The sequence below is a fragment of the Salvia splendens genome, chromosome 11, assembly GCF_004379255.2.
Source record: "Salvia splendens isolate huo1 chromosome 11, SspV2, whole genome shotgun sequence".
Classification (NCBI taxonomy): domain Eukaryota; kingdom Viridiplantae; phylum Streptophyta; class Magnoliopsida; order Lamiales; family Lamiaceae; genus Salvia; species Salvia splendens.
In genome coordinates, this window is record NC_056042.1 from 33,487,336 (window position 1) to 33,513,294 (window position 25,959).

Genomic DNA, 25,959 nt, shown 5'->3' on the forward strand with positions numbered 1-25,959 from the left:
AAAATACGCCGCCATAGTTACAAATAAAAATAATGCATGATTAATTAATTTCCCTCAGCATTTCTATTTTCAATTTAAACCCGTGTTTTCAATTCATCTCTCTTGAACCGAATTCTTCTCGGCGAAGTTCTGAATTAGACTTCAATTTTCCCTCAATTTTCCACGCGAATGGCGATCATGGACTCGCCCGAGATCGTCGGCGCGACTTCGTCCGGCGCCGAGAATGGCGGCGCGCAGCACGCCACTCTTCGACATAGGCTCTCCGTTCCGCCTGTCCCCGGCTCCGATTCCAGCTCCCCGGAGGCTGAGAGCGCAATCAATGACATCAGAGGTGACAGAAACGGCGCTAGTTTGATTCGGAATTCCCGAGGCGGAGCTGCGGAATCCGAGGACAGGAAGCAGGATAGGGAGTTGAGTTATGGCAACGAGGATGAGGAGGAGAGGGAGGGCAAAGTGAAGGAGGGTGGAGAAAGTAGTAATGCCAAGGGAACGGACGCAATGGCCGCCAAATTCATGTTCAGAGCAGCGGCGCCTGCTCACCGCAAAAATAAGGAGAGTCCTCTTAGCTCCGACGCTATCTTTAAACAGGTAGGTTGGACTTGAACTTCTTTTAGATTACATGGCGTTGCATGAACAGTTTTAGATTTCCTGAAATCCGAGTTTAAATTTTTTCTTACTGGAATATATGATGTTGAATTCATAATTATTGCTTGAGTTGCTTCCATAGTTGATTTGTTCTAATAAGGAACGAAGATTAGTGTAACATTTATGTTGTGATTAATTTACTGAAGTAACTGTTATGCTTGAACTGAAGAATCATAAGAATAACTGTTATAGTTTGTCATTCTTGTGATGTTTATTTGACCCGATTCAGAAAACGAGGCCAAGTATATTGGATTCGATAAAGCAATAATTAGTTGGTGATATTAAATTTGAACTCCCTTAACCCCACATGTTGGTTTAAAGGAAGGGGAAAACTTGGTTTTCACATTTCAATAATGATTTACTTGTCTTCTTGCAGAGCCATGCTGGTCTGTTCAACCTTTGTGTAGTGGTGCTTGTTGCTGTAAATAGCAGACTTATAATTGAGAATTTGATGAAGGTGTGTAATTCGCACAAGGGCCATTTTTTACCCGTGCAAATATCACTGCATTGAATTATCACATGTTTGCTAGCTGAAGTCTCTAGTTATCATTGATGCATGTATATCAAACGTATACATTAAGAAATATTCTCTCTTTTTCTTTCATGTAGTTAAGTACGTACTTGCTACATCTTAATTGGAATTCTTTAATTTTTTTGTCTCTAATATCTAACGCTGTCATTATTCAGTATGGGTGGTTGATCAAAGCAGGATTTTGGTTTAGTTCAACGTCACTTAGTGATTGGCCACTGTTAATGTGTTGGTAATTGTATCTTGTACCCTTTTATTGAAATTTGGGAGGATTCGTAAGAGGCTATCTTCACCGTATCTTTTTTCTATATTATTTCTGCAGTCTTTGTCTTCCAGTTTTTGCGCTTGCTGCATTTCTTGTTGAGAAGTTGGTGAAACTAAAATATATACATGAGTGGGTAAGTAAATGTCGGTTCATTCCTCCTTCCCCCCGTTTTTCTTGTTCAGCATTCTCATGTAGAGGATGATATTTATGCTTACTCTCCTTTCAATACTATGCTAAGCTGCATAGATTCTTTCTTGAACCATGATTAAAGCAAGGGAGTATTTATTAATTTGTGTACACATCAAATGTGAATGGACACAGTTTGCCACTTGAATTTTTAATCATCATAGCAGTCCCTTGCTTCATTGTCTATGATACCATAAAAAGTCATATAGTTGAGTTACATGAACATTTTAGTGTCACTTACACCCTGAGAGTTTTGGTACAGTTGATAATGTTATGAATGCTGAATCGCTGATGATGTTTAGCTGCTTTTTGCTAATTATGTGGCCATACTCTCTACCTTTAATTAACTTAGCTACTACTGAAACTACTCTTCTCAGACTAATTAACTTAGTCCACTTCAGTTTTATTTTTAACTTTTACTCTATGTCGCTATCCAATACAGGCATTACCTTACTTCTTTGATAATAGGTCTTAGTGCCTTACCCACCATTGTGCTTGCTTACTAATTCTGCCTCTGTTGCAGTAGGGGCATTTCTCTATAGTGTTCTTTACATTGTTGTTGGTTGACCTTCCTAGTATTAATTGTTATGTGGTGTGAGCTTAGTTGACCATTGTGCTTAATGGTCCATGCAAATAATATTTGTGAATATAGTATTAGTTGAATTTATTCTGTTGCAGGTTGCAGTTTTTCTACATGTAATAATTACAACAACGGCGATCTTGTTTTCGGTTGTTGTCATTCTTAGGTATGTCTTCAGTACTATAAAAGTAGAACATTGTTTCTAAAATGAGGGAATTGTGTGATTAGCACTTTGAGATTGTTTCAAGATTTGACATGAAAGATTTTATGAACATATACTCATCTGGAATGTTTGAACTGGCGTTAGTTTGCGGCCGCCCACCAATCTATATGGTATGGTTGGTATGGTTTGATGGCTTTCTCTAGGTAGAAATTGTAATGATTGTTTATTTGACAGACCACTATAATTGGACATAATATAGAAAACAATTCCGGCACTACTGCATTCTGATATGTGAAGGTTGTGAAGGTAGTGCAGGATTTTTAAGTGTTTTTCTTATCTTCAATATGCTGATCCCTTAACCTAGGTCAAGAATTACCTTGTTTAGATTCTTCTTTGAAGATGGCCTATAGTCCCAGTAATATATAAGATTTTTTTAATGTTCCCCTCAATTTTATCTTAGATTTGGCTAGAGAGAAGAATACCATTGAACTATGATTAACCTGGTCCAGTTCGGAAGGAATCCAAAAATGCCAAGACCAATGCTGCTCAAGCTCAATCTGCACGTAAGTCATCACGGAGCAGGCAGCATGTGTCATACATGGAAGCTGATGAAGATAATGATTCTAGACCTCTCAAGAGACCTCACACAAGCACAGAGACAGATGCTAAGGAGCATAAGGATGCTGGAGACTCAAAGCATGTTAATCAAAATAGTTTACCCACAGTTCCAGAATCTTCTAAGTTTGAAAACAAAGAGACAGGAGCTGTTCATTCCAAAGAAACTTTGAAGGACAACAATGAGGGTTTTAATAAAAAAGCTGAGATCAGAGGGGTAACTGGTGGTAGGTCTACTGTTCCTGCTGACCCAGTTGAAGTTGGAAGCTCTGACCTAGATTTATCTTCAAGTAATGATCCAGACATAGAATATCTGGAGTGTCCTGACCCAGAATTTAGTGATTTTGAGAAGATGCGTGATGAAAACCAGTTTCGTGTCAATCAGTTTTGGGCTTGTTATGATACATTAGATAGCATGCCAAGATTCTACGCCAAGGTGAGGAAGGTATGTTCTTCTCCGTTTGAATTGCATATTACATGGCTGGAAGCTGTTCCTATACATGATTCTTTTAAAAGGTGGGTAGAGGCAGAGTTGCCTGTTGGTTGTGGAAGTTTCAAGATTGGCAAAACTGACAAAATATCTGGATGCTTGTCACTCTCTCATCAAGTGCATTGTGAAAAAGGGAAAAAGAGAGGTTCTTTTTTCTTATACCCAAGAAAAGGGGAGGTTTGGGCTCTTCTGAGAGACTGGGACATCAGTTGGAGTTCTGACCCCGAGAATCATGAGAAATTCAGATATGAAATTGTTGAGGTTCTCTCGGATTTTGCTGAAGGTATTGGCATAAAAGTTGTCCACTTGGACAAGGTCAATGGATTTGTGAGCCTCTTCCTGAGGCGTGAGCAAAATGTAACCAATTCATTTTTAATAGACCCGAAAGAGCTGTACAAGTTCTCTCACTTTGTTCCCAGTTTCAAAATGACTGGCATGGAAAGAGAAGGAGTGCCGATAGGTTCCTTTGAGCTTGATCCTGCTTCTTTACCTCTTAATCCCGATGACTTGTATTTCCCTGGGAAAGCAAAGGTCGACCATAGAGATAAAAATCCTAGTGTTGGGAGCTCACTGCCAAAATGTGCTGAGGAAAACGGTAAATCTTCTAAGTCGGGGAGAATCTGTAGTCCACATAAGACTGTGGATTCGAAAGGGACTACAGGGCTCTGGCGATCGCCTCGAGGAGGGAATGTTATGAAGCAAAGCACGAATTGATGTCATCATGTATTCCCCCAAACAACATTTGTTTACTGAGGCTGGTGAAGATATATGGCTAGCTGGATGTGGATTTTGTGGTTTTCCCTCAACAAATAAACAAGTCAGACTTTGGCAAACAAATGGTAGGTACCCATGATTTGGTTGGTTTTGACTAGCCGTATAAGGACCAAATTTCAGAATTGTTGGAATCTTGAACCTGTCTTGATGTCTCCTTCTGAAGCGTCTTGTGTGGTCCGACTGTGCAGAACTTTTTGTTAGTGGATCATAACAGGAACTGAAGATGAAGTATTCTGCAGAGATAGTCATTTTTTTTATTATGAGGTTCCAGCTTACTGGTAGTATTTGGAGGGGGGGTTCACAATCTGTTTCCGTGGGTATGTACTTATAAATTTACTATCATAGTGTTGGTGATAGTTTCTTAGCCTTTACTAGATTGGTAAAGAATTACTATTAATATTGTAGTTGCAGCTATTCTAACAAAGAGTAGATGACTGTTCTTTTGTTTTTAATTTCCGTTTATCTTTTGCATGCTATGAATTTGGAGTTCAAAGTTGGGCGGTTATTCACCATGCATGGCTATAAGGATCCTGGCTAAGCATTAAAACTGAATGGTTAAAGTCCCCAACTCTAATTGGCAAATTCGTAGGTTTAATTCTTATGGGATGCAACTCAATAGGACCCTCAATAAATTCAAACTGAGACTACAACTCAGAGAGGTGAAAAAGTATTAAGCATATACTTCTAACATAGAAAACAATATAGTATTTCTAATGTTGAATCAAGATTAAATAAAATTGGCGTCAAGTTTGGTAACTTTTATAATTGGCATCTCACGAGCACATAGACTTTTCGAGTGTGAAGGTGAAACAACTTATTTCAAATCCATACCCTACTAATATAAAAAGAGAGTTTTGGAACTATTTTGAAAAATGCCACTGCGTTATGTTTTTGGGGAAACATCATAAATTCTTAAAATTTATATGCATTCCCACCTACTTAATCTACAATTTTATTTTATTATTTTAGAAAAAAGGATCAATAATTGGTTTCCTATTCATCCTAACCTATTGGATTATCAACTGAGTTTCACTTCATCGTCTTCCAAATCTATAGTAAAAAAATTACTACTGCGAAAGAAATAAATAAAATTACTGGTATGAGAAAATTTAAAAAAAATTAAAGGTTCACAAAATGTAAAGGTACAACAGTGAGAAGAACTACATCTAGTGAAGTATAGAGGAAAGAGCAGTCATCCGCGCCGCTGGTATTCGAACCCCATGCTCCCATGTATGTCCACCATTGTTTCATTCAAGCATATGAATGATGCCTGCGGCGATCCTTCTCTTTTGATGCATAAGAAGAGCTGTGATGGTCTCGTTCTGATCAAAAAAATATTTCCACAAAGAAATAGAAATTATCATTTTGCTTGTATAACTATTGGTCCTAGATATAGTAGTATATGAAAAAGGACGAGTAGAAGTACCTCGAGAAGAATGATGCAAAGACTTCTCCATGCGTCCTGTGTGATTAGGTCAGTAAGAAAGTTGAATAATGTACTTATAAACGAATATACAGCAATTTGAGAAGAGCATATAGATATAAGATAACTAAAATAATGCTCACCAGAATCTTTTCCTTTGTCCCTTGAACCATGAACCCTCTCCCTAACCTTGACTCTGCCCCTTTCACAGTCATCCCTCTCATCCCGTCCACGTTCTCTGTCAGAATCCCGGCCTCTATCATGGTCTCTGCCCCTGGTTCTCTCCCTTTCCCTGTCTCTCTCCCTCTCCTTGATCCTTTCGCCACCTGTCTCTGTCCTAGTGTCCGATGACAGTTTAGCCTGAGGTTCCTCTCTTGAGTCGCCGCCATTTGTTGTGCTTTTACCATCCTTGTCACTTTTCTTTGTATCCTTCAATTTTTCGAGAGAAGCTTTGACCAGTTCGTCCTTACCAGCTTCTGCATTGACAGCAGTGGAAGGAGCCTTTGCAGTACTGGTGTCTTCATTTGTGGTTGTTCCTGCTAATTGACCATCCTGAAAAGAAGTATGAGATACAAGCAGATCATCTACATTTGCTTACTCGATTCCGATGGAGAAATTTAATAGCTATTGCAAAATGTATTCACATGTGTTTTGGTAGCAGGATAGTGAACATGAAAACATGAAAAACTGGAAACTAACATGAAACCCAAAAAAAGTATAACATTGTTGTTTTTACCTTTGAAGCTGACTGATGTGGTGAATCCCATGATCGATTAGCAGGTGTGGTGAAGGAACCCCCTTCCTTACAAACAGGAATATACTGGGCCTTTGGAAGGCTGTACAGATGCGCCAAAACTCTGCAAACCTCATCGATTCCAGATTTGTCGGCATCAAATGCTTTCCACCATGGAGGATTCTCAGGTAATGGCACTTGAGACCTGCGGGCTGCAGCATATACAACACCACATGCCACAACTGCACTTTTGAATCTCACACACAAAGTCGTGCGCAAACTGTTGTACGCAACATAAGAACATCATCAGAATTGTGTGATAACTGTCAAGAAAGAATTGGTTGATTAAAAACTCTTGGTCCACACATCCACATTAAGACTGCAATGTCAGACTATGGATGGAGAAAGCGAACCTACTAAGCTGTTGATAAAAAACCTTTTCAACAGAAAAAAAGACAAAATTCAAAGTTTTTTGTCTGAGTTAAACCTGTCGTTTGCAAGATTCCAAGCTTCTTGTCTGAGTTCTGGGGGAATTTCCAGAGTAGCAATGTAATTTGATATGAATTTGTGAGGGTGCTCAACATGACAGATGAAACCCATCTCTTTGAGAAGATGCCTTTCTGTTCTGATCAAATCTGCCTTCAGATCCACATATCTCTGTTAAAGAACAAAAGACATGAATTCAATCCCCAAATATATAAACACAGTCAAGTAGTCAACTCAGGTACTTAACCATTTGAGATACTAGATTGTGATAAAGAATGATCAACAGAAGAATAAAATAGTTCATAGCGAATCAAAAATATGAAAACAAGCATCTTAGATATAACAGTAGTAAAATCTAACCTTGGAGGATGTGTCCAAATGCTCTATTGGCAAGTTCTCCCTCCTACATTCCATCCTGTGAAAGACAATCAGTATCTGCCTTGCTTTTCTAGGACTCTCCTCAAGTTTTGTAGCAAGCCAGAGACAACTAGCTGCAACCCTCTGCAAATAAATGAATCTAGTCAAAAGTCACAATAGAATAAAAAAGATTCCAAATGAAAAATGTGATTAGGCATAGTGTGAACAAATGGGTAAACAAAAGAGACCTTCACATTAAACCGAGCAAATGACTTCTTGCAGTAGAAGCGATGAAATAGGACTTGACCAGTGGCCATAACAGCTTGTGGTCTGAGCATAGATAAGGAAATTAGAAAGCCAACGTAGAGGACAAGGTGACTCACATATAGTACTACGTGATCACTTTACTAGATATTTTTTGCAGTTCAGCAGCAACATAAGATTATTTCTACATGTAACAGAAACATGGAAGATTATACGCTAAAGCAACAAAGTAAGAGAAATCGAATAAACAGAATATGGCATGGAAAAGGATACAGCTTAAGCAATATGCCGCTCTCTTGTATGAGGTCACAACCATAGATTCTAAGTGTAGTTTCAGTGGCCTCGTCAATGCCATCTTTACGAGATGGTGAACTCTTCAGCTGTTCTTCTGATAGATAAAACGTGTCAATTGCTGTATAAATCATGTTCTTTCACCAAGCGCGAGGATACTCAACCTGCCACCAATTTTATGAATTCACAAATTAAAGCTAAAAATAGGGGAAACCACAGAACTTGGGTAAGCAATCATTTATGTTATCTTCAAAACTCAGCATTACTTTATACGGAGATCAGATCCAAACCCAAAGACGTCCACAACTCATTGCCAACTTAAGAAAACTCGAAGAAAACTCTTACAGAAAAAATTGCAAGTGTACAAAACATAGCAGCAGAAAATAAAGAATCGTAAATTGAAGTGTGAGAACTAAAAACTTACACAGAAATGGCGAAATTTCAATGAGAGTGGAGCGGGAAATCGCCACCTAGGGCTCCACTGCAGCAGTGTTCATTCGTAAACGAAGCATTGATGAATTCAACTGTTATTCTATTTTTTTCATTTTGGGGTTTTAATATTTAGATTATTCCTTTTATGCCCAATATTTTGAGAATTTTGCATTCTACTCTACTTTAGTCCCTTTGGTTTAATCTCTTTTTAATTATTCATATATTACTTTTATCAATGAATAGAAATTTCACTATTTTATTTAGCAAAAGACAATTACCAATCTTTAGATACAATTACCAATCACCAATCAATGTCAATTACATTAGTTGGTAATTGTCTTTAGATAAAGACGATTATCTATATAGATAAAGACAATTACCAATCAATATTATAATTTCATAATTAGAAAAAAAAAGAAAAAGAAAATGCATATTGTAAATACAAAATGAATGTTATTGGCTTACTGCAATGATTGGGCTATGCCACCGCGCGCCGCTAAAGCTAAAATACGCCGCCATAGTTACAAATAAAAATAATGCATGATTAATTAATTTCCCTCAGCATTTCTATTTTCAATTTAAATCCGTGTTTTCAATTCATCTCTCTTGAACCGAATTCTTCTCGGCGAAGTTCTGAATTAGACTTCAAATTTCCCTCAATTTTCCACGCGAATGGCGATCATGGACTCGCCGGAGATCGTCGGCGCGACGTCGTCCGGCGCCGACAATGGCGGCGCGCAGCACGCCACTCTTCGACGGAGGCTCTCCGTTCCGCCTGTCCTCGGCTCCGATTCCAGCTCCCCGGAGGCTGAGAGCGCAATCAATGACATCAGAGGTGACAGAAACGGCGCTAGTTTGATGCGGAATTCCCGAGGCGGAGCTGCGGAATCCGAGAACAGGAAGCAGGATAGGGAGTTGAGTTATGGCAACGAGGATGAGGAGGGGAGGGAGGGCAAAGTGAAGGAGGGTGGAGAAAGTAGTAATGCCAAGGGAACGGACGCAATGGCCGCCAAATTCATGTTCAGAGCAGCGGCGCCTGCTCACCGCAAAAATAAGGAGAGTCCTCTTAGCTCCGACGCTATCTTTAAACAGGTAGGTTGGACTTGAACTTCTTTTAGATTACATGGCGTTGCATGAACAGTTTTAGATTTCCTGAAATCCGAGTTTAAATTTTTTCTTACTGGAATATATGATGTTGAATTCATAATTATTGCTTGAGCTGCTTCCATAGTTGATTTGTGCTAATAAGGACCGAAGATTAGTGCAACATTTATGTTGTGATTAATTTACTGAAGTAACTGTTATGCTTGAACTGAAGAATCATAAGAATAACTGTTATAGTTTGTCATTCTTGTGATGTTTATTTGACCCGATTCAGAAAACGAGGCCAAGTATATTGGATTCGATAAAGCAATAATTAGTTGGTGATATTAAATTTGAACTCCCTTAACCCCACATGTTGGTTTAAAGGAAGGGGAAAACTTGGTTTTCACATTTCAATAATGATTTACTTGTCTTCTTGCAGAGCCATGCTGGTCTGTTCAACCTTTGTGTAGTGGTGCTTGTTGCTGTAAATAGCAGACTTATAATTGAGAATTTGATGAAGGTGTGTAATTCGCACAAGGGCCATTTTTTACCCGTGCAAATATCACTGCATTGAATTATCACATGTTTGCTAGCTGAAGTCTCTAGTTATCATTGATGCATGTATATCAAACGTATACATTAAGAAATATTCTCTCTTTTTCTTTCATGTAGTTAAGTACGTACTTGCTACATCTTAATTGGAATTCTTTAATTTTTTTGTCTCTAATATCTAACGCTGTCATTATTCAGTATGGGTGGTTGATCAAAGCAGGATTTTGGTTTAGTTCAACGTCACTTAGTGATTGGCCACTGTTAATGTGTTGGTAATTGTATCTTGTACCCTTTTATTGAAATTTGGGAGGATTCGTAAGAGGCTATCTTCACCGTATCTTTTTTCTATATTATTTCTGCAGTCTTTGTCTTCCAGTTTTTGCGCTTGCTGCATTTCTTGTTGAGAAGTTGGTGAAACTAAAATATATACATGAGTGGGTAAGTAAATGTCGGTTCATTCCTCCTTCCCCCCGTTTTTCTTGTTCAGCATTCTCATGTAGAGGATGATATTTATGCTTACTCTCCTTTCAATACTATGCTAAGCTGCATAGATTCTTTCTTGAACCATGATTAAAGCAAGGGAGTATTTATTAATTTGTGTACACATCAAATGTGAATGGACACAGTTTGCCACTTGAATTTTTAATCATCATAGCAGTCCCTTGCTTCATTGTCTATGATACCATAAAAAGTCATATAGTTGAGTTACATGAACATTTTAGTGTCACTTACACCCTGAGAGTTTTGGTACAGTTGATAATGTTATGAATGCTGAATCGCTGATGATGTTTAGCTGCTTTTTGCTAATTATGTGGGCATACTCTCTACCTTTAATGAACTTAGCTACTACTGAAACTACTCTTCTCAGACTAATTAACTTAGTCCACTTCAGTTTTATTTTTAACTTTTACTCTATGTCGCTATCCAATACAGGCATTACCTTACTTCTTTGATAATAGGTCTTAGTGCCTTACCCACCATTGTGCTTGCTTACTAATTCTGCCTCTGTTGCAGTAGGGGCATTTCTCTATAGTGTTCTTTACATTGTTGTTGGTTGACCTTCCTAGTATTAATTGTTATGTGGTGTGAGCTTAGTTGACCATTGTGCTTAATGGTCCATGCAAATAATATTTGTGAATATAGTATTAGTTGAATTTATTCTGTTGCAGGTTGCAGTTTTTCTACATGTAATAATTACAACAATGGCGATCTTGTTTTCGGTTGTTGTCATTCTTAGGTATGTCTTCAGTACTATAAAAGTAGAACATTGTTTCTAAAATGAGGGAATTGTGTGATTAGCACTTTGAGATTGTTTCAAGATTTGACATGAAAGATTTTATGAACATATACTCATCTGGAATGTTTGAACTGGCGTTAGTTTGCGGCCGCCCACCAATCTATTTGGTATGGTTGGTATGGTTTGATGGCTTTCTCTAGGTAGAAATTGTAATGATTGTTTATTTGACAGACCACTATAATTGGACATAATATAGAAAACAATTCCGGCACTACTGCATTCTGATATGTGAAGGTTGTGAAGGTAGTGCAGGATTTTTAAGTGTTTTTCTTATCTTCAATATGCTGATCCCTTAACCTAGGTCAAGAATTACCTTGTTTAGATTCTTCTTTGAAGATGGCCTATAGTCCCAGTAATATATAAGATTTTTTTAATGTTCCCCTCAATTTTATCTTAGATTTGGCTAGAGAGAAGAATACCATTGAACTATGATTAACCTGTTCTGCAATTACCCGTCAAACTGGTTGAATAAACAAATTAATACTGTGACGAATTATTGGTCTGAGTGAATTGAAATAGAGGGACCTTTTGGTCCGCTTTCAGGTAACTTTTATTGCTCAGAAACCGATAAAGCAGATCCCAGTATCAGTTGAAAAGTGGAGGGCGTTCCTTAAAATTCTGACATGATATTATAAACATTAGTTTTAAGCAATTCTGTAGGGAGATCTTAGTTGAACTGGAGTAAAATACAATCCTGGTGTGAAAATCCTATTCAACTGCTGCACAGGTGTGATTCTGCTGTTCTATCAGGTGTTGCGTTGATGCTATTTGCTTGCATTGTATGGCTGAAGCTGGTTTCATATGCACACACAAATTATGATTTGAGAGTACTAGCAAAATCACAGGATAAGGTAATGAGAGAGAATATTTATGTTATCTTAGTGATTCTGTCACAAGTATTCCCGTTAAGATTAATAATACAAGTATCGGCATAATAGTCCTTACATTCTGTACTAAACAAGTAAACATCAGGATTGTACTAAACAAGCATGGACACTATCTCTTGTCAAAGATGGAGTCATGCTTGGATATTTTCTCATAACAAGTTTACTGTATGATGTCAGTGGGAAGCTGTATCCAGATACTGGAACCTCGACTACTCTTATGATGTTAGCTTTAAGAGTCTGGTTTACTTCATGGTTGCTCCTACATTGTGTTACCAGGTATACTTGCTCTTGCAATTCATCAATAAAGAAAGCACACTTCACTCTTCAATCAGTTTTAGTAAACTGAAGTGTAGATTTGTGGGAAAAATTCTTGAAATGGGCATACGTGGGAACTAGATTCCCAAAATGGGATACTTTTATTACTTCTGGTTTTGGATGTTACGCATTCTGAAAATGCGTAACTGATTAGTGACCATGTGTGTTCTATGCTGCAAGAATAAAGAAGTCTCTTTCTCCTTACGTTAAAAACCTAGTCTTTACTTGTGAGACATTCTTACCAAGTTTAGGGCTCCTAAAGTCCTCAATACGATTTGCTAGGTGTTCACTCATGTGCGACACAAATTCACTTATAACTGGAATCTGGATATACTACTAAGACTACTGTGCATTTTGTATGTTCTTAAACATGTTTGTGTCTGTTTAGAAGATGTTACATAGGAAGCATCATTTCATTATCAGTTAAAGCAGTCAAGGAAAATGTACTGAGCTAACATTCAGTTAATGCCTTGGTTACTTGGACTGGGTGCTTTTTCAAGCTCACACATCCAATCTTGATAGTGCATATTAAGCCAACATGGCGAATAAATGTCATTTGGAGTCATTCTGTAGTGTGTACTAACATTGTAAGAGCAAAGTATGTGCATTGTCAAGCAGCTGCATAGAAGGAAAAGTCATTATCAGTAACATAATCCCTGTAAATTATACTTATCAATTTTGTGCTCCCGTTCTGAGGTGCAACCGTGCAAGTCCTTAGCACTACTCTGGTTTGTGGAACATCAACTATAAGTGCTTATAGCTTATGTGATTGTGCCTGGATTAAGTGAGTTCTGTTGTTTGTAGCCAAGCTACCCTCGAACATCATGCATTCGGAAGGGTTGGGTGGTAAGGCAACTCATTAAACTGGTAATATTCACAGGACTCATGGGATTTATTATAGAACAGGTAATTCCTGTTTCTTGCTCTTCAATTTAGATAGTTCACCTTATTTAACTTGAAATGTGGCTTTAATATAGTTTGCTTTATGATGCAGTATATAAACCCGATTGTTCAAAATTCTCAACATCCCCTGAAAGGGAATCTTTTGTATGCTGTGGAGAGGGTCTTGAAGCTTTCAGTTCCAAATTTATACGTGTGGCTTTGCATGTTTTACTGTTTTTTTCACCTCTGGTATGTTAGTTCTTCCTAAAGTTAATAAATATATTCACAGTCAAATTATTACTCCCTCCGTTTCCTAAAAATAGTAACTCTTTCCTTTTTGGGCTGTTTCCTAAAAGTAGAAACACTCCATAATAGGAAAGTTCTTACTCTCTATAGGGTGAGACTCATTTTCCACTAACACACTTGTTCTTTCTCTCTCTTACTTTACCAATTTTGTATTAAAACCCGTGCCGTTCTAAAAGTTCCTATTTTTAGGAAACTGAGGGAATATGATAGATTAATATGCTTTACTTTGTTCAAGAAGTATTATGGCGTGTGGCTGTGTTTTTTCTCCTCTGGTTTTATAAGCCTTTGTATGATGAGAAACTATGTTTACCACTCAACTTAACTTGTCCTTTTAATTACATTACTCTGATCATATACTTACATGCAGTGCTATGATATAGGCTAAATATACTTGCTGAACTGTTATGCTTTGGGGACCGTGAGTTTTATAAGGATTGGTGGAATGCAAAGACCGTTGAGGAGGTGAACACTATCCTTTTCTATTGTTTCTCTGCTATTCTCTTTATCAGAACATAAATCATGGCTGACAAATTATTTTGGATAATCCTACAATGTATTGATGGGACGATGTTGCTACTTTCGTCAGTATTGGAGAATGTGGAATATGGTGAGTTATTCAGAGCTTATTTATAATGTGGACTCACATCATCACACTGAGAACTCACATGTCAAACAAGTGTTCCGACATGGTTATGATGGAATTTGGTTGTGGTTGGGTGAAGGGGTTACTAGTTTTAGAACGCATAACAATTTAAAGCAATGGGTAATAAGCAACACTAGTGCAGTAGTACCCAAATGCAAGCAATGTTAACTTATAGTTTCAGCAACTAATGGCTGTCAGAAAATCTGCTTTTAATCATTACACAGTGCACCATTATGTGAGTCCATATGATGCATAAACATTATTTTCCTTCTCTATCTGAAATGAGTTAGTCCATAATATTTGCTAATAGAGCCTCACTAAGATGCATAAATATCCTTTTTCCTTTTCTATCTAAAAAGATTAACGTGATAATATCATGTGCCCAACAACTTTATCAGTTAAGCTTAAGTGAAGCTTCTAAAACTTAGGTGGTGGCAGAAATATGGAACGCATTTTGCTTGTGGAAAATGGGTTGGGTAAAGGAGAAACAGGTTACTCAACAAATCAGAACTCTTAATAATGTTCATGTCTCGTGTTGGCCATAAGTGCTTATTTCCATTCAGCAAAATGTTTTGTGAAATTTTTACCAAATTAATTGGGCTAGCTGGATTATCAATTATGGTTTCTCTGTTTCAAAATAGATATCAAATACTAGTATCAACGAGTAGGTATTAGTTTTATTTTATAAAATATGCATAGAAGTATCATATGGTACATAATCGGAACGTACATAATTATCCCACTTCTGCCACCATATCTTAGTTCTACTGTTTTACTGCAGTTGCTATCATCCATTGTACAATTTCTTATTATCTTTTTTCCATCGCAGCCTGTCCATAAATGGATGGTTCGACATATATATTGCCCGTCTCTACATAATGGGTTGCCAAAGGTATTTTCATGTAACCAGTATGTTGGTTAATCAACTTCCTGTGAATGCATGTGCGGATCTATTGGTTATAGGCAGTTATTTTCATGGTATTACCTTAAATTTCAACTTCAAATTATCTTTTTTCACGTGTGGTCTTACTCTTTTATGAGCATATACATGTCATACAATCTGACATCTGTGTGCAACTGCTAGTATCCAACAAGCTCAGATCAATTTGTTTGTTTGCTACCAGTGCTGCTGCCTCCATTTCTGTTGACCTTCTACAGTCTCTAACTTCCTATATCTTTGATCCTGTTGATAGATTTCATTCTTTAGTAAAATTTAGAAGCTTGATCGCTCTTCTCATAATTTCCATGTGGAAGTATGTGATGCATACATACTGGCAAAATATCGCCCATCTTATTACTATATTTTTGTAAGTGGTAATTTCTTTGACCAAATAAATCAAAAGAATAAAAAAATAAGGTGCTGGTATTTTCCACTCAACTGTGCCCCACAATAAACAATTAGATAATGTTGTCCATATTATAAGAGCCTTTGTCCTCTGCTAGTTTCTGAATTTATTATATTGGTGGTTATGGATTGGCGATTAATGATATTTATATTTCCTACCTGTATTTTTAAATTCCCTCGGTTTCTGTTGCAGATGGTGGCAATTTTGATTGCATTTCTTGTTTCTGCAATTTTCCATGAGGTATGATGACCTTCTCCTGGTTTATTTTATTCATGAAACTTAGGAACTCTAGCTGTGTTAGATAATTGTGGGTTACATGTGCCAAAACAGTTGTGCGTAGCTGTCCCTTGCCACATATTCAAGTTTTGGGCATTCTCTGGTGTCATGCTTCAGGTATGAATTTTTTTTTCTACTCTATAAATCTGACTATCCATAATCCAGCATGACACATGACGCCATTGTTTAATGATATCTTGTGAGGTTTAGACAGAAAAACGTAGTATTTGGGGATGCTTGTCTTCAGAGGCAAAATGTCCTAGGGCAATAGCACACGTTTCTCTCTAATTGTAATTTATCAGCATCCCCTGCATTGTACTACTGTAATGTGGTAGCACAAATAAAAACTCTGACAGTAAATATGGTTAATATACCAATCTGCATATGGATTATTTATTTAACATTGGATCCAGGAAATACTCAAATTTAAGTTTTAATTAGCGTAACACTAATTTTAGATATAATGCATGGAGAGAGCAGTTTACAATGTCAGTTAGTATTGCAATGCTGGTGAAATGAATCAACTTCTGTATTGCATTGAATTTTCAAATGAGGTGAAAAGTAAGGAGAAAACAGAATAGACTTTGTTGGTTTCTATCAGCCTATCTTCATCGAATAAAAACATGGCAGAACTGCTGCAGTGATTTTCACTGCTTGTCACTTTGAAGGTGGATTTTTAATTCCTTCCTCTACTTTGTATTTGAACAGGTTCCTCTTGTAATTGTGACTAATTACTTACAAGACAAGTTCAAAAACTCAATGGTAGGCTTCTGCTTTCTTATCACATTTACTACTTTTGTTTATTTACCATGCTTATTTACCAGTTTGACAGTGAATGACTTGACCTTATGAGAATGCCCACCCCAACAACCCCCCAACAAAGAAACAGAAATGGGAAAAAATTAGTATTGTGGCCACGTTAAGTTGACTTGTTCCTTATGCTGAGTACAGCTTCTAGTTAGAGTAATTGCAAATAATCGGTTTATGATGTGAAAATTATCTTATAATACCTTAAATTGTCTTCATAACAACTATGTGCTAGACCTTTCTCCAAAGCTGTCCTGTATGAATCTGAAACTTACCTTACTCTCCTGAGATTCCAGTGTATCATTCTAATTTCTCGATTTGACTCCCATTTAAAAGGCTTAGTTCCTTCACTAAGTTTGGAAGACATGTATTAGCACGGAAAGATCCCTTTAACATCAGTAGTGCAGAAGCTCTACTTTGTCTCAAATAATTAACTTATGGGAGATTCTATGTTTCTTTTCTTTCGCTCTTGTAGATCCATAAATTGGTAATATTTGTAAAAATCAGTTGCCTATAATGTATACTCTCCACCAGGTGGGCAATATGATGTTTTGGTGCTTCTTCTGCATCTTCGGTCAACCTATGTGCGTGCTGCTGTACTACCGCGACTTGATGAATCGAAAAGCTAGCACAAGGTAGGGATATCCGTCTTCAAAAGATAACCTTCCAAGCAGATAACCCCTCTCCCCGAGGAGAAAAGAAGAATCCTAGTTATATGCCAACAGAGAACTTGCTCCATCTTATCTGTGTGAAACGGCCTGCAGTAGTATGGTAGCAGCCATAGCAAGAGAACTTCATGATTTGTTGTTGTAATGTGGGTAAGGGGCCATCAAAGTTTTGTCCATTCCTCAAGAAAATATACAGAATGGTCTAAAATTTGATGAAACATTGACAATTTCAGACTCTGGAGATGGTTTCAGTTTGTACTATTTTTATATGTGCTATATGTAAATTCTGGCGAAAATATGAGCGTTTTCATGTACTCCCTTTGTCCACCGTTAAGTGTGTCATTTGAGATCGTGCTTTAAGAAATGTGGCTGGAAAAAAATAAGAGAAAACAGCAAGTAAATATTTATTACAAGCAGTTGGAGGTCTGGAATGCTCTCTACTTCCGACTTTTCCTCGATCAATGACATGTAGTATGTCTTTTTTGAGATATATACCACAGTGATAATAACATATGATGTGTAGCACACTGAAACCCATGGGTACCATAAACCTTCCTAATGCCGCATATGTTGCAGCGCAATTTAAGGGGTGTTTGGTAAGGCTAAGGTAAGATAGTTAAGTTATCAACCTTAAATGGGCATTTGGTAGCCTAGATAAAATATAAATGATGCCCGTGTTAAATACTCGGTCCGATCAAAGCAAGCATAAAATAGCTATTTTATGATAAACAATCAATGAAAAAAGGTGTGATTGTGTATCTATCTCTCAAATTTATGCTCTTGACTTTAATAGTCCTTCCTCAAATTTCGATAGTCTATTCCCCTCAAATTTCAGCTATTTAAATTTTATTTGCTTATACTAATTAATAAAGTTTGCTATTGTTAAATTTTTCCTTATGCTAAAATCATTAATTATGTTATAAGTAAATTCAATTAAAAAAAATAAATATAAGAAGGGCATACATGTCTTTTCACACATATAAACAAATCATCTCATTTCATATCTTAAACTATTAAACACTAATGTAAAATTGTGTTATCTTACAAAATTAAGATAAATCATTTCACTTTGAGTTATCACATATTAAAACATGTAGCCTATCAAACAAGCACTTAGAGTATCCACAATAGAGTGGAACAACCACGATTCCGACAAGGCACAACCACAAAAACTTGTCCAGTCCAATAGCAGTCACGCAACGGCCACAAATCACATTATTTTATCAATTGTTGGTATATTTTAATTGGATTGGAACAATATTAATTGGACAAAAATAAATAGAATGGAATGGAATGAAAAAAATGAATTGGAATAGATATTTTATAGATAAAAATTTTAAGAATAAAATTTTAAAAAAAAACTAAAAAAATTCGGCAAACACCGCCGCGGCTCCACCACCACCGCCCCGTCCACGCCGCAAAAGCGGCTTCGCCCCCCGCCGCGGCTCTTCCTCGTCGAGCAATAGACCACCGCAGCGCCGCTACGGCTCTTCCTCGTCCAGCAATAGACCACCGCGACTCACCTATTGTGGACGCTCTTATTGGTTAATTCATTAATTGATACGCGACATGGTGTTTGTAAATCGTTATGCCTTCGTATTGCTGCCCAAACATAACGATGTTCCGATGCCATGTCGACAGGATCGACGACCATCTAGGATCGCTTGTAGAACCAACACGCGCACGCCAAAAACAACACTACATAAAATCTCGTGCCGAAAAGCAAATATTTTATATTTAGTGCGACGGGAAGAGTATTTCATGTAATAATTAAAGTGGACATAGATGGCGTAGAACACACGCGCGCTGTCGCCACTCACCCCACCTCGCCAATGTAGCGTGCCACGCGTCATGGGCCTTGGATCTTGGCAATTGGTCTTTGGGCTGAGGGCTTAAGTTTTAACTAAGCTCAACATTTTAAACAATTAAAACATAAATATGGTAGTCACTCCATGCATTTTTACACTACAATCTGCAAAGCATTATCTGTATATATACAAGTTCTCTTTATGCATAGTTTTTTCTATCGAAGCTCTGCCCTCATCATCATCCAGTTTATTGTGTCGGTATTAATTTCATTTAAACTTCAGTTTATTTTCTCATACTCTTTCCTTCTTTCAGACTGTATTATGTTCGACTAGTGTTTATCTTAAACCCAGTATTTTAGTAGTCGTATTCAACAATGGATAATGACTAGTTTTGGATTTTGGGGGGATTAACAATACTATTTTTCATGGACTGATGTAATATTAAGTTGTTTTGGAATTTTGCCTGTTTTTTCTAAAAAAATGAAAACGAACTGAAATCCAAAAGAATTGAATCAAGTTTTACAATTTTGTTTGGTTCAATTCATGTATTCGTTTTTTGATTTTTGCTCACCTTGCAAAATATGACAAAAGACAATATGTTGGGTTATTTGCATGTAATTACACATATATTTGGCATTTTCTTTATTTCCTCAGTACTCTTTTTATGTCGATTTGAATTTTGAGATTTTCTGAATTTTTCGACTATAAGAGTATAGTTATACTTTAGCTAGTTTCCATATCGTACCATTGTTTTAGCTTTTTGTAGACAACAATTATTTTGTGAATTTACTAGATATCACATATTGAGATATTTGTAATTTTTGAAAATCCTCATAATTATTTATGAAAAATGTGTCAAATTATGGTATCTCGGATAGTTACTTATTAGTTATCTTTAAATTGAGGTCGAGACGACACTCAAATTCGCAATAAATGCAAAATTAGTTGCTTCGATCGAGTAAAAATGCTATATATGTTATTACAAGAATATGATCACCAATAAAACCCACAAACGTTACACAAATTCACAAATCACTATCCGAGAGGCTAGCGGAACACCGAAATTTCATGACGATGAGATATTTTTACTCGTAAACATACCCCAATTAGTAGCTTGAATCGAAAATAGTCCGGTTATGTAAGACATAACTCGTAACTATAAGTGAATTGGCCCGATTAACATCCCATCCAAGTCCATAACAAGCAAGGCCCATTGGGCCAATCCAATCAAAGCCCAAGCCCATGTTCTAGATTGTTCCATAAATTCTTGTGATCAGTCAAAAAAAACCCTCGTTTCATCCCTGCAAGCTGCTAATGGAACACACCAATAGTTTTGGGGGATAATCAAAATTCCGAGGAATTGATTTTGAGGGTTTCAAAAAAATTCAATCCGGCCTTTTCCCTCCTTTTCTTTCCCTCTCTTTTTGCAGTATATCTCCATTGAAACACCACAAGACAACCTCAAATTTAGCTCCCCACTCGTTGACTCCCTCTCTCACTCTTTTTCTCTGGACAGACACAAAGTACGTTACTTGGTGTGAGATTTGTCAATGCTGTCTGCTTAAGAGTATGAAAATTGAAGTGCCGAGGTGCTTGATTTCGTTTTGTATTATATGGTTTTGCTTGTGGCTTTAGGAGTTCTATCTCTCCGGTCGTTTCTAGGGTTTCCGTTGATTTTGTTGCAATCGGCTATTTTAACTGCGTAGTGTGATTTCATACTTGCAAATATGATTCCATATTTTCGAATTGAAGTTGCTAAATAGTTGAGAAAAGCTTTCATTACCCGTCAAATTCGTGTTTGCTCATGTGACATATCTCAACACTCTTTTTTGTGCATTTTGAGCACTGCTTCGGTTTCTTCCTTTTGTATGGTGACATTCATGAGTAGCTAGTCTCGCATGAGGATGAAATTTGGTTGGCGCTGCTTTTTAACCTTTTTTCTTGACGTCTGGGTGTGATTTGTCAGTAAAAGCTTCATTTTGGGTGAGGCAAAACCTGCATTCAGCATAGATTTTGGGAGACTTCCAGTGCATGTGATTATTGTAGTCCATTATACTGTTTGAATGCTATATAAATGCCATTCTTTCACTCCTCCAGTGAGGTAGATGAGATTATTAATTCCACATTTATGCAGTTTCTTATTAACTTCCCCATTTGCAGGGATTAATCTTGAGATATACTTAATGAGAACAGTTTTGTCCTGTTGCCTGTTGGGTCTTGTAAATGAAGTAGAGTATGTATTAAGTTTCTTGGTCCCCTCCTAAAATGGCTTATTGTATCACACTAATCCATGGAAAGTTGTGCATGAGATAAAAGATTTGAAACATAAACTTTGGAAACGTTTTCCAGGTAAAAGAACTGTATTTGCTGGCATGTTGCAGTGTATTAATACATGTGATGAAATTCTTGTGAATATTGGTTACTAGGATCATAGAGTTACTGTCTTGTAGTTATATGATTTATTTTTCTACTAAAGTTGATATACTTCTAGCTTTTAGAAATCGATGGCAGAAAGTTCACTGGGACCCCTTTGCATACCTGCTGCAGCCTGTGTGTTCGTTCAGCCTGACCCAGAATTTAGTGATTTTGAGAAGATGCGTGATGAAAACCAGTTTCGTGTCAATCAGTTTTGGGCTTGTTATGATACGTTAGATAGCATGCCAAGATTCTACGCCAAGGTGAGGAAGGTATGTTCTTCTCCGTTTGAATTGCATATTACATGGCTGGAAAAAGTGGGACCCAACCTCCACTACATCATTTATTTATTACACACTTAAATACTCCTTAAAACATGTGCCCGACTCAACCGGGACTGCTAAAGCGGGCGGACAGAGGGAGGGAGTATATAAGAATGTGACATACATCTAATATATTCTCTCACCTATTTATCATTTGTCAATTTGAACTCATCTTTTAGGACCACATATATTTAAACACATTAAATTAATGTGTGCAGTCAACTTGAATAATAAATGAGTACTGGTTTGCAACACGTTTTTTTATCTAAATAAATTTAGGCTACTAGTTGATTTAAATAAGCTTATCTTTTTGTTGGCCTAAATTTCAATTTTGTCACGTAAAATTCAATCGTTTAGATATACAACAGATATCGAAATTAGGCCAAAATTAGAGAGAGAGAGAGACAGAGAGATAGATGAATACATTCACCTATAGCCATAGACCATGAGAGTATACCTCTCTTTGATCCACCTAAAACTCTTCTTAAACGATCCCTTCACTTTTCCCTCAACCGTATAAGCCTTGTAGCTAGCAACTCTCTTCTTCCTCTGTAGCTCCGGATCAGTCAGAGCCCAGCTCCTCGCATCAGCCCCATTCGTTGACTTCCCCTTTTTGAACTTCCACTGCTCTCCGCCGCCAGCCACGACGATGTCGAGCTGGCCGTTGCTCTGCGCGGAGGAGGAGGCGCACGACGCGCTGTAGCACCTCAGATCTTGCATCCCGCTAGGGTTTGAATATGGCTTGAAATTGGCATTGTTGTTGCCGAAATTGGTGCAGTAATAGTCGTAGGTGTTGTCGAGCTGCTCGTTCTTGTACGATTTGGATCTGAAATCCCCCATTTCTGCAGGAATTTTGAACTTAATTTTTTATAGTGATAATCTCAGTGGATGAATGGTTGAATGATATAAGCATATGTGATGAAGGAGAGTAGAAATTCTACTTGTGTGTTGTTGTGTCGGTGGTGGACTTCGTCATTAACAAGAAGCTGACCCTGCAAAATTCCTTTATTTGCCTTGTTTAAATAAATCTATTTATTTTCATTTATTAATAACATTGATAAGTAGTAATTTATTTTATTACTACTATATGTTTTTACAAATTGCACCGCCTGCATATAATTTAGTAATCATATTTTGACAAAACAACATTTAATAAATTAATTGCAAGTGTTATAATAACAGGCTAATAGGTGAATAATATAAAAGTACTACTATATGGTCAGGCCAATAATACCATTCATACTCTTTGGCCGATAAAACTTGCAACTGTTTCAGATAAAATACAATATAAAATAAAATGAGTTAGTTTATGAACATTTGAGCTGAGTATCATTCATACATACTGATATTTAAATATGGTGTGTGTATAGTAGAAGACATGGCAAAGTAATTACTCCCTCCATCCCGCTTTAACAGTCCCGGTTGATCAATTTCGGATGTCCCTGTTTAAGAGTCCCGGTTGAACTCGGTGCATAAAAATTGATGTCCACTACATCAATTTATTTATTACATCATTTAAAAGTGGGACTCAACCTCCACTACATCATTTATTTATTACACACTTAAAAGTAAAAAGTAAATAAATTGTTTAAAAATGGGACCCAACCTCCACTACATCATTTATTTATTACACACTTAAATACTCCTTAAAACATGTGCCCGATTCAACCGGGACTGCTAAAGCGGACGGAGGGAGTATATAAGAATGTGACATACATCTAATATATTCTCTCACCTATTTATCATTTGTCAATTTGAACTCATCTTTTAGGACCACATATATTTAAACACATTAAATTAATGATGCAGTCAACTTGAATAATAAATGAGTACTGGTTTGCAACACGTTTTTTTATCTAAATAAATTTAGGCTACTAGTTGATTTAAATAAGCTTATCTTTTGCTGGCCCAAATTTCAATTTTGTCACGTAAAATTCAATCGTTTAGATATACAACAGATATCGAAATTAGGCCAAAATCATAATTTTAAAGGTTAATAGTTAATACCGATTATTAGTATTTAATATTGGTTTTGCCAGAAAAAGAGCTACAGTATTTGAATACTAACAGTATCCCAAATAAAGTTTCTATTTCCCTGATGGTTGGACGAATTTTTGATAGTAATAAATGCGGGTAAAAAAAAATATAGATCACGACACAAGGAATTACGTGGTTTGATTTACTGAGGTAAATCTACGTCCACGGGAAGAAAGGAGGGCAAGATTGTATTGCTTGATCTGGTTTACAGCTTACAAATACAGACTTGCTATATGATATTTGATGTCTAGAGAGCTTTTTTCTCCCTTAGTCTATCTGATCTAAGTTCTATTTATACATTGAACTAAGATCGTGGCTTGCATCACCACTAACTAGGTCGTGGATGTCGTGGAGGTCATGAGATCCTGCATGGGTCCACTATCTCTTTGTTTGGTCCGCTATCATGCATGAGATCCTGCATGAGTTGACACCACTAAATAGATCGTGTAGTGGAGGTCGTGGAGGTTCTGCATGAGTCCACTATCTCCCAGTTCGGTCGAATACTGAGACCGAACTGCTGAACTATTGCCGAGCAGCTTTTGCCGATCTGAGAGTAGAGCTTGATTGGTCGGCTTTTACCGAGCTGTAGGCTGGGGCCGAACTCTTTGGTAATGCCGAACTGATACTCTTCCTTGGGCTTTGGGCTGATGGGCCGTCACTGCTATTGGGCTTGTTTAGTACGTACCCCATCACTACCCCCCCGAAAAGCGAAGTGAATCACTTCGGCGAAGCGAGTCACTTCGGCATTCTGGATAAAGGTACGGGGGAGGCTGACGTCAGGGGACGTGCCTTGCGCGTGACTGCATTAAATGCGACAGTAAAATCCGGCCGTTGAATCCTGAAAAGGTGGGATTCGAAACGGTGCGATGATTTTGAAATCTTTTCCGAATCTGATAAATACGTCCTTTCTTCATCATTTGAACACTTTTGCTATTGCTTCTTCTGCATTCTCTCTCTTTTGCGTAAAAATTTCCTTCCGCTTTCAAGAATTTCTTCAGAATTTCTTCAGACTTTCAAAGAGTAAGAACCATGTCTTCTTCTTCTTCTTCTGAGTCAGGTAGCGGTAGGAAAGGGGGTAAGGGGTCTTCTAGCCGGAAAGAATCCGGGGAGAAGACCGTAGAGTATTTTCACAGCATCTTGAGTAAGGATACTGTGATATCCCTACACGAAAAATATTTTTTTCCTGGGGGGAAGGTTGCGATTCCCGACGACCTTCATAGGGCTGACTCGCCGCCGGAGGGTTACGCCACCGTTTATGAAGCCGGCTTGGAATGCGGGCTTCGTTTCCCTCTTCCCCTCTGCCTTTGTAGAGCTGCTTGATTTTTTTCAACTCCCTTTAGGTCAGGTGACTCCGAACTCTTGGAGGCACTTATCGGCCTTTGCTACCGAACTGCGTAGGCTAGATAAGGATCTGTCTCTGAGGGCAATCCTTAATTTTTTCCAGTTTAAGAGAAAAGGATCTTGGTTTTACTTGATCCCTTTACAGCCTTTTAGGGCCTTCTGCAAAACCAAGTGGCCAAAGTGGCAACATCGCTTCTTTTTTTATAATAGGACAGCGGCTCCGGGCTTTCCCTGGAGAGGGCCGAAGTCCGTGATTCCTCATCCTCGGTTAGAACCGTTGGACGAGCTCGAGGGCGAGCTCAATAAGATTCCTATGATTAGGAAGCAGTACCTGGAGTCTGAGCTCGTCAAGGGCGACTTCGTGTTCGACTCCTCGTCTTCGGACGAAGAGACTGAGGGTGAGGAATTCTTTTTTGTGCCTTACTGCTTTTGTGGCGAAAACTAACCTTGCTTTCTTGCTTTTTGGCAGTGAACTTGCTAAATAAGATTAGCCGCAAATCCTCCGAGCTTAAGGAGCCGGAGAAACAGAAGGCTACCAGCTCGGCGCCTGATGCCGAGAAGAATCCGAAGAGGCAGAAGACCTCTTCTTCGGATCCAAAAAAGCCGGAGTCCACTTCGGCAAAGGGGAGGGGAAGACCCAGAAGCCCCCAAGAGCGCCGGAGAGAGACATCGTCTTGGCGCCCCCTTCGGAGCATGTCTGTGAGCCTTTTGCATGGCCAACGGACTTTGCCGAGGTA

At 37.7% G+C, this 25,959-nt stretch overlaps 5 protein-coding genes across 8 annotated transcripts; 3 read left to right on the top strand and 2 right to left on the bottom strand.

Moving 5' to 3' along the window:
* The first annotated feature begins 44 nt into the window (after positions 1-44).
* On the top strand, positions 45-3,014 carry LOC121754245 (diacylglycerol O-acyltransferase 1-like). Of its 3 annotated transcripts, none has more exons than XM_042149618.1 (6): positions 45-588; positions 1,022-1,102; positions 1,333-1,406; positions 1,497-1,572; positions 2,304-2,371; positions 2,878-3,014. In XM_042149618.1, the coding sequence occupies exons 1-6, from the start codon at positions 169-171 to the stop codon at positions 2,933-2,935; spliced, it is 777 nt and encodes a 258-aa protein (XP_042005552.1). In that variant the 5' UTR covers positions 45-168; the 3' UTR covers positions 2,936-3,014. The 3 variants fall into 3 exon arrangements, with proteins under 3 accessions (XP_042005552.1, XP_042005553.1, XP_042005554.1); XM_042149620.1 differs by having other exon boundaries at positions 46-588; positions 2,829-2,961; XM_042149619.1 differs by lacking the exon at positions 2,878-3,014 and having other exon boundaries at positions 2,304-2,422.
* LOC121754244 lies at positions 2,967-4,699 on the top strand. The gene has a single exon (XM_042149616.1). The coding sequence runs from the start codon at positions 2,967-2,969 to the stop codon at positions 4,185-4,187; it is 1,221 nt and encodes a 406-aa protein (XP_042005550.1). The 3' UTR covers positions 4,188-4,699.
* A 630-nt stretch (positions 4,700-5,329) lies between these two features.
* On the bottom strand, positions 5,330-8,358 carry LOC121754243 (cyclin-L1-1-like). Its single transcript, XM_042149615.1, has 9 exons — positions 8,226-8,358; positions 7,784-7,965; positions 7,495-7,576; positions 7,250-7,390; positions 6,891-7,060; positions 6,407-6,683; positions 5,814-6,222; positions 5,674-5,709; positions 5,330-5,569 (listed from the first exon to the last, which is right to left on the bottom strand). The coding sequence occupies exons 2-9, from the start codon at positions 7,933-7,935 to the stop codon at positions 5,499-5,501; spliced, it is 1,338 nt and encodes a 445-aa protein (XP_042005549.1). The 5' UTR covers positions 7,936-7,965; positions 8,226-8,358; the 3' UTR covers positions 5,330-5,498.
* A 365-nt stretch (positions 8,359-8,723) lies between these two features.
* Positions 8,724-17,612, top strand: LOC121754242 (diacylglycerol O-acyltransferase 1A-like). 2 transcript variants are annotated; one of them, XM_042149613.1, is made up of 16 exons: positions 8,726-9,325; positions 9,759-9,839; positions 10,070-10,143; positions 10,234-10,309; positions 11,041-11,108; positions 11,896-12,019; positions 12,233-12,331; positions 13,175-13,276; positions 13,365-13,501; positions 13,939-14,020; positions 14,145-14,165; positions 15,031-15,093; positions 15,740-15,787; positions 15,878-15,940; positions 16,532-16,585; positions 17,165-17,612. In XM_042149613.1, exons 1-16 carry the CDS (start codon positions 8,906-8,908, stop codon positions 17,267-17,269), a joined length of 1,617 nt encoding a protein of 538 aa, XP_042005547.1. In that variant the 5' UTR covers positions 8,726-8,905; the 3' UTR covers positions 17,270-17,612. The 2 variants fall into 2 exon arrangements, with proteins under 2 accessions (XP_042005548.1, XP_042005547.1); XM_042149614.1 differs by lacking the exon at positions 14,145-14,165 and having other exon boundaries at positions 8,724-9,325.
* Positions 17,613-21,304: 3,692 nt separating this feature from the next.
* On the bottom strand, positions 21,305-22,943 carry LOC121754246. The gene has a single exon (XM_042149621.1). The coding sequence runs from the start codon at positions 22,682-22,684 to the stop codon at positions 22,271-22,273; it is 414 nt and encodes a 137-aa protein (XP_042005555.1). The 5' UTR covers positions 22,685-22,943; the 3' UTR covers positions 21,305-22,270.
* Positions 22,944-25,959: the final 3,016 nt, after the last annotated feature.

Bases quoted from the DNA above. Each gene is read 5' to 3' on its own strand.
- LOC121754245 (XM_042149618.1), top strand. From the start codon at position 169: ATGGCGATCATGGACTCGCCCGAGATCGTCGGCGCGACTTCGTCCGGC. The intron at 1,103-1,332 runs GTGTGTAATTCG...GTCATTATTCAG, and splicing joins TAATTGAGAATTTGATGAAG to TATGGGTGGTTGATCAAAGC. The intron at 2,372-2,877 runs GTATGTCTTCAG...AACCTGGTCCAG, and splicing joins TCGGTTGTTGTCATTCTTAG to TTCGGAAGGAATCCAAAAAT.
- LOC121754244 (XM_042149616.1), top strand. From the start codon at position 2,967: ATGGAAGCTGATGAAGATAATGATTCTAGACCTCTCAAGAGACCTCAC.
- LOC121754243 (XM_042149615.1), bottom strand. From the start codon at position 7,935: ATGATTTATACAGCAATTGACACGTTTTATCTATCAGAAGAACAGCTG. The intron at 7,061-7,249 runs GTTAGATTTTAC...GTTCTTTAACAG, and splicing joins ATTTGGACACATCCTCCAAG to AGATATGTGGATCTGAAGGC. The intron at 6,223-6,406 runs GTAAAAACAACA...ACTTCTTTTCAG, and splicing joins CACATCAGTCAGCTTCAAAG to GATGGTCAATTAGCAGGAAC.
- LOC121754242 (XM_042149613.1), top strand. From the start codon at position 8,906: ATGGCGATCATGGACTCGCCGGAGATCGTCGGCGCGACGTCGTCCGGC. The intron at 14,166-15,030 runs GTGAGTTATTCA...TTTCCATCGCAG, and splicing joins ATTGGAGAATGTGGAATATG to CCTGTCCATAAATGGATGGT. The intron at 15,941-16,531 runs GTATGAATTTTT...GTATTTGAACAG, and splicing joins TCTCTGGTGTCATGCTTCAG to GTTCCTCTTGTAATTGTGAC.
- LOC121754246 (XM_042149621.1), bottom strand. From the start codon at position 22,684: ATGGGGGATTTCAGATCCAAATCGTACAAGAACGAGCAGCTCGACAAC.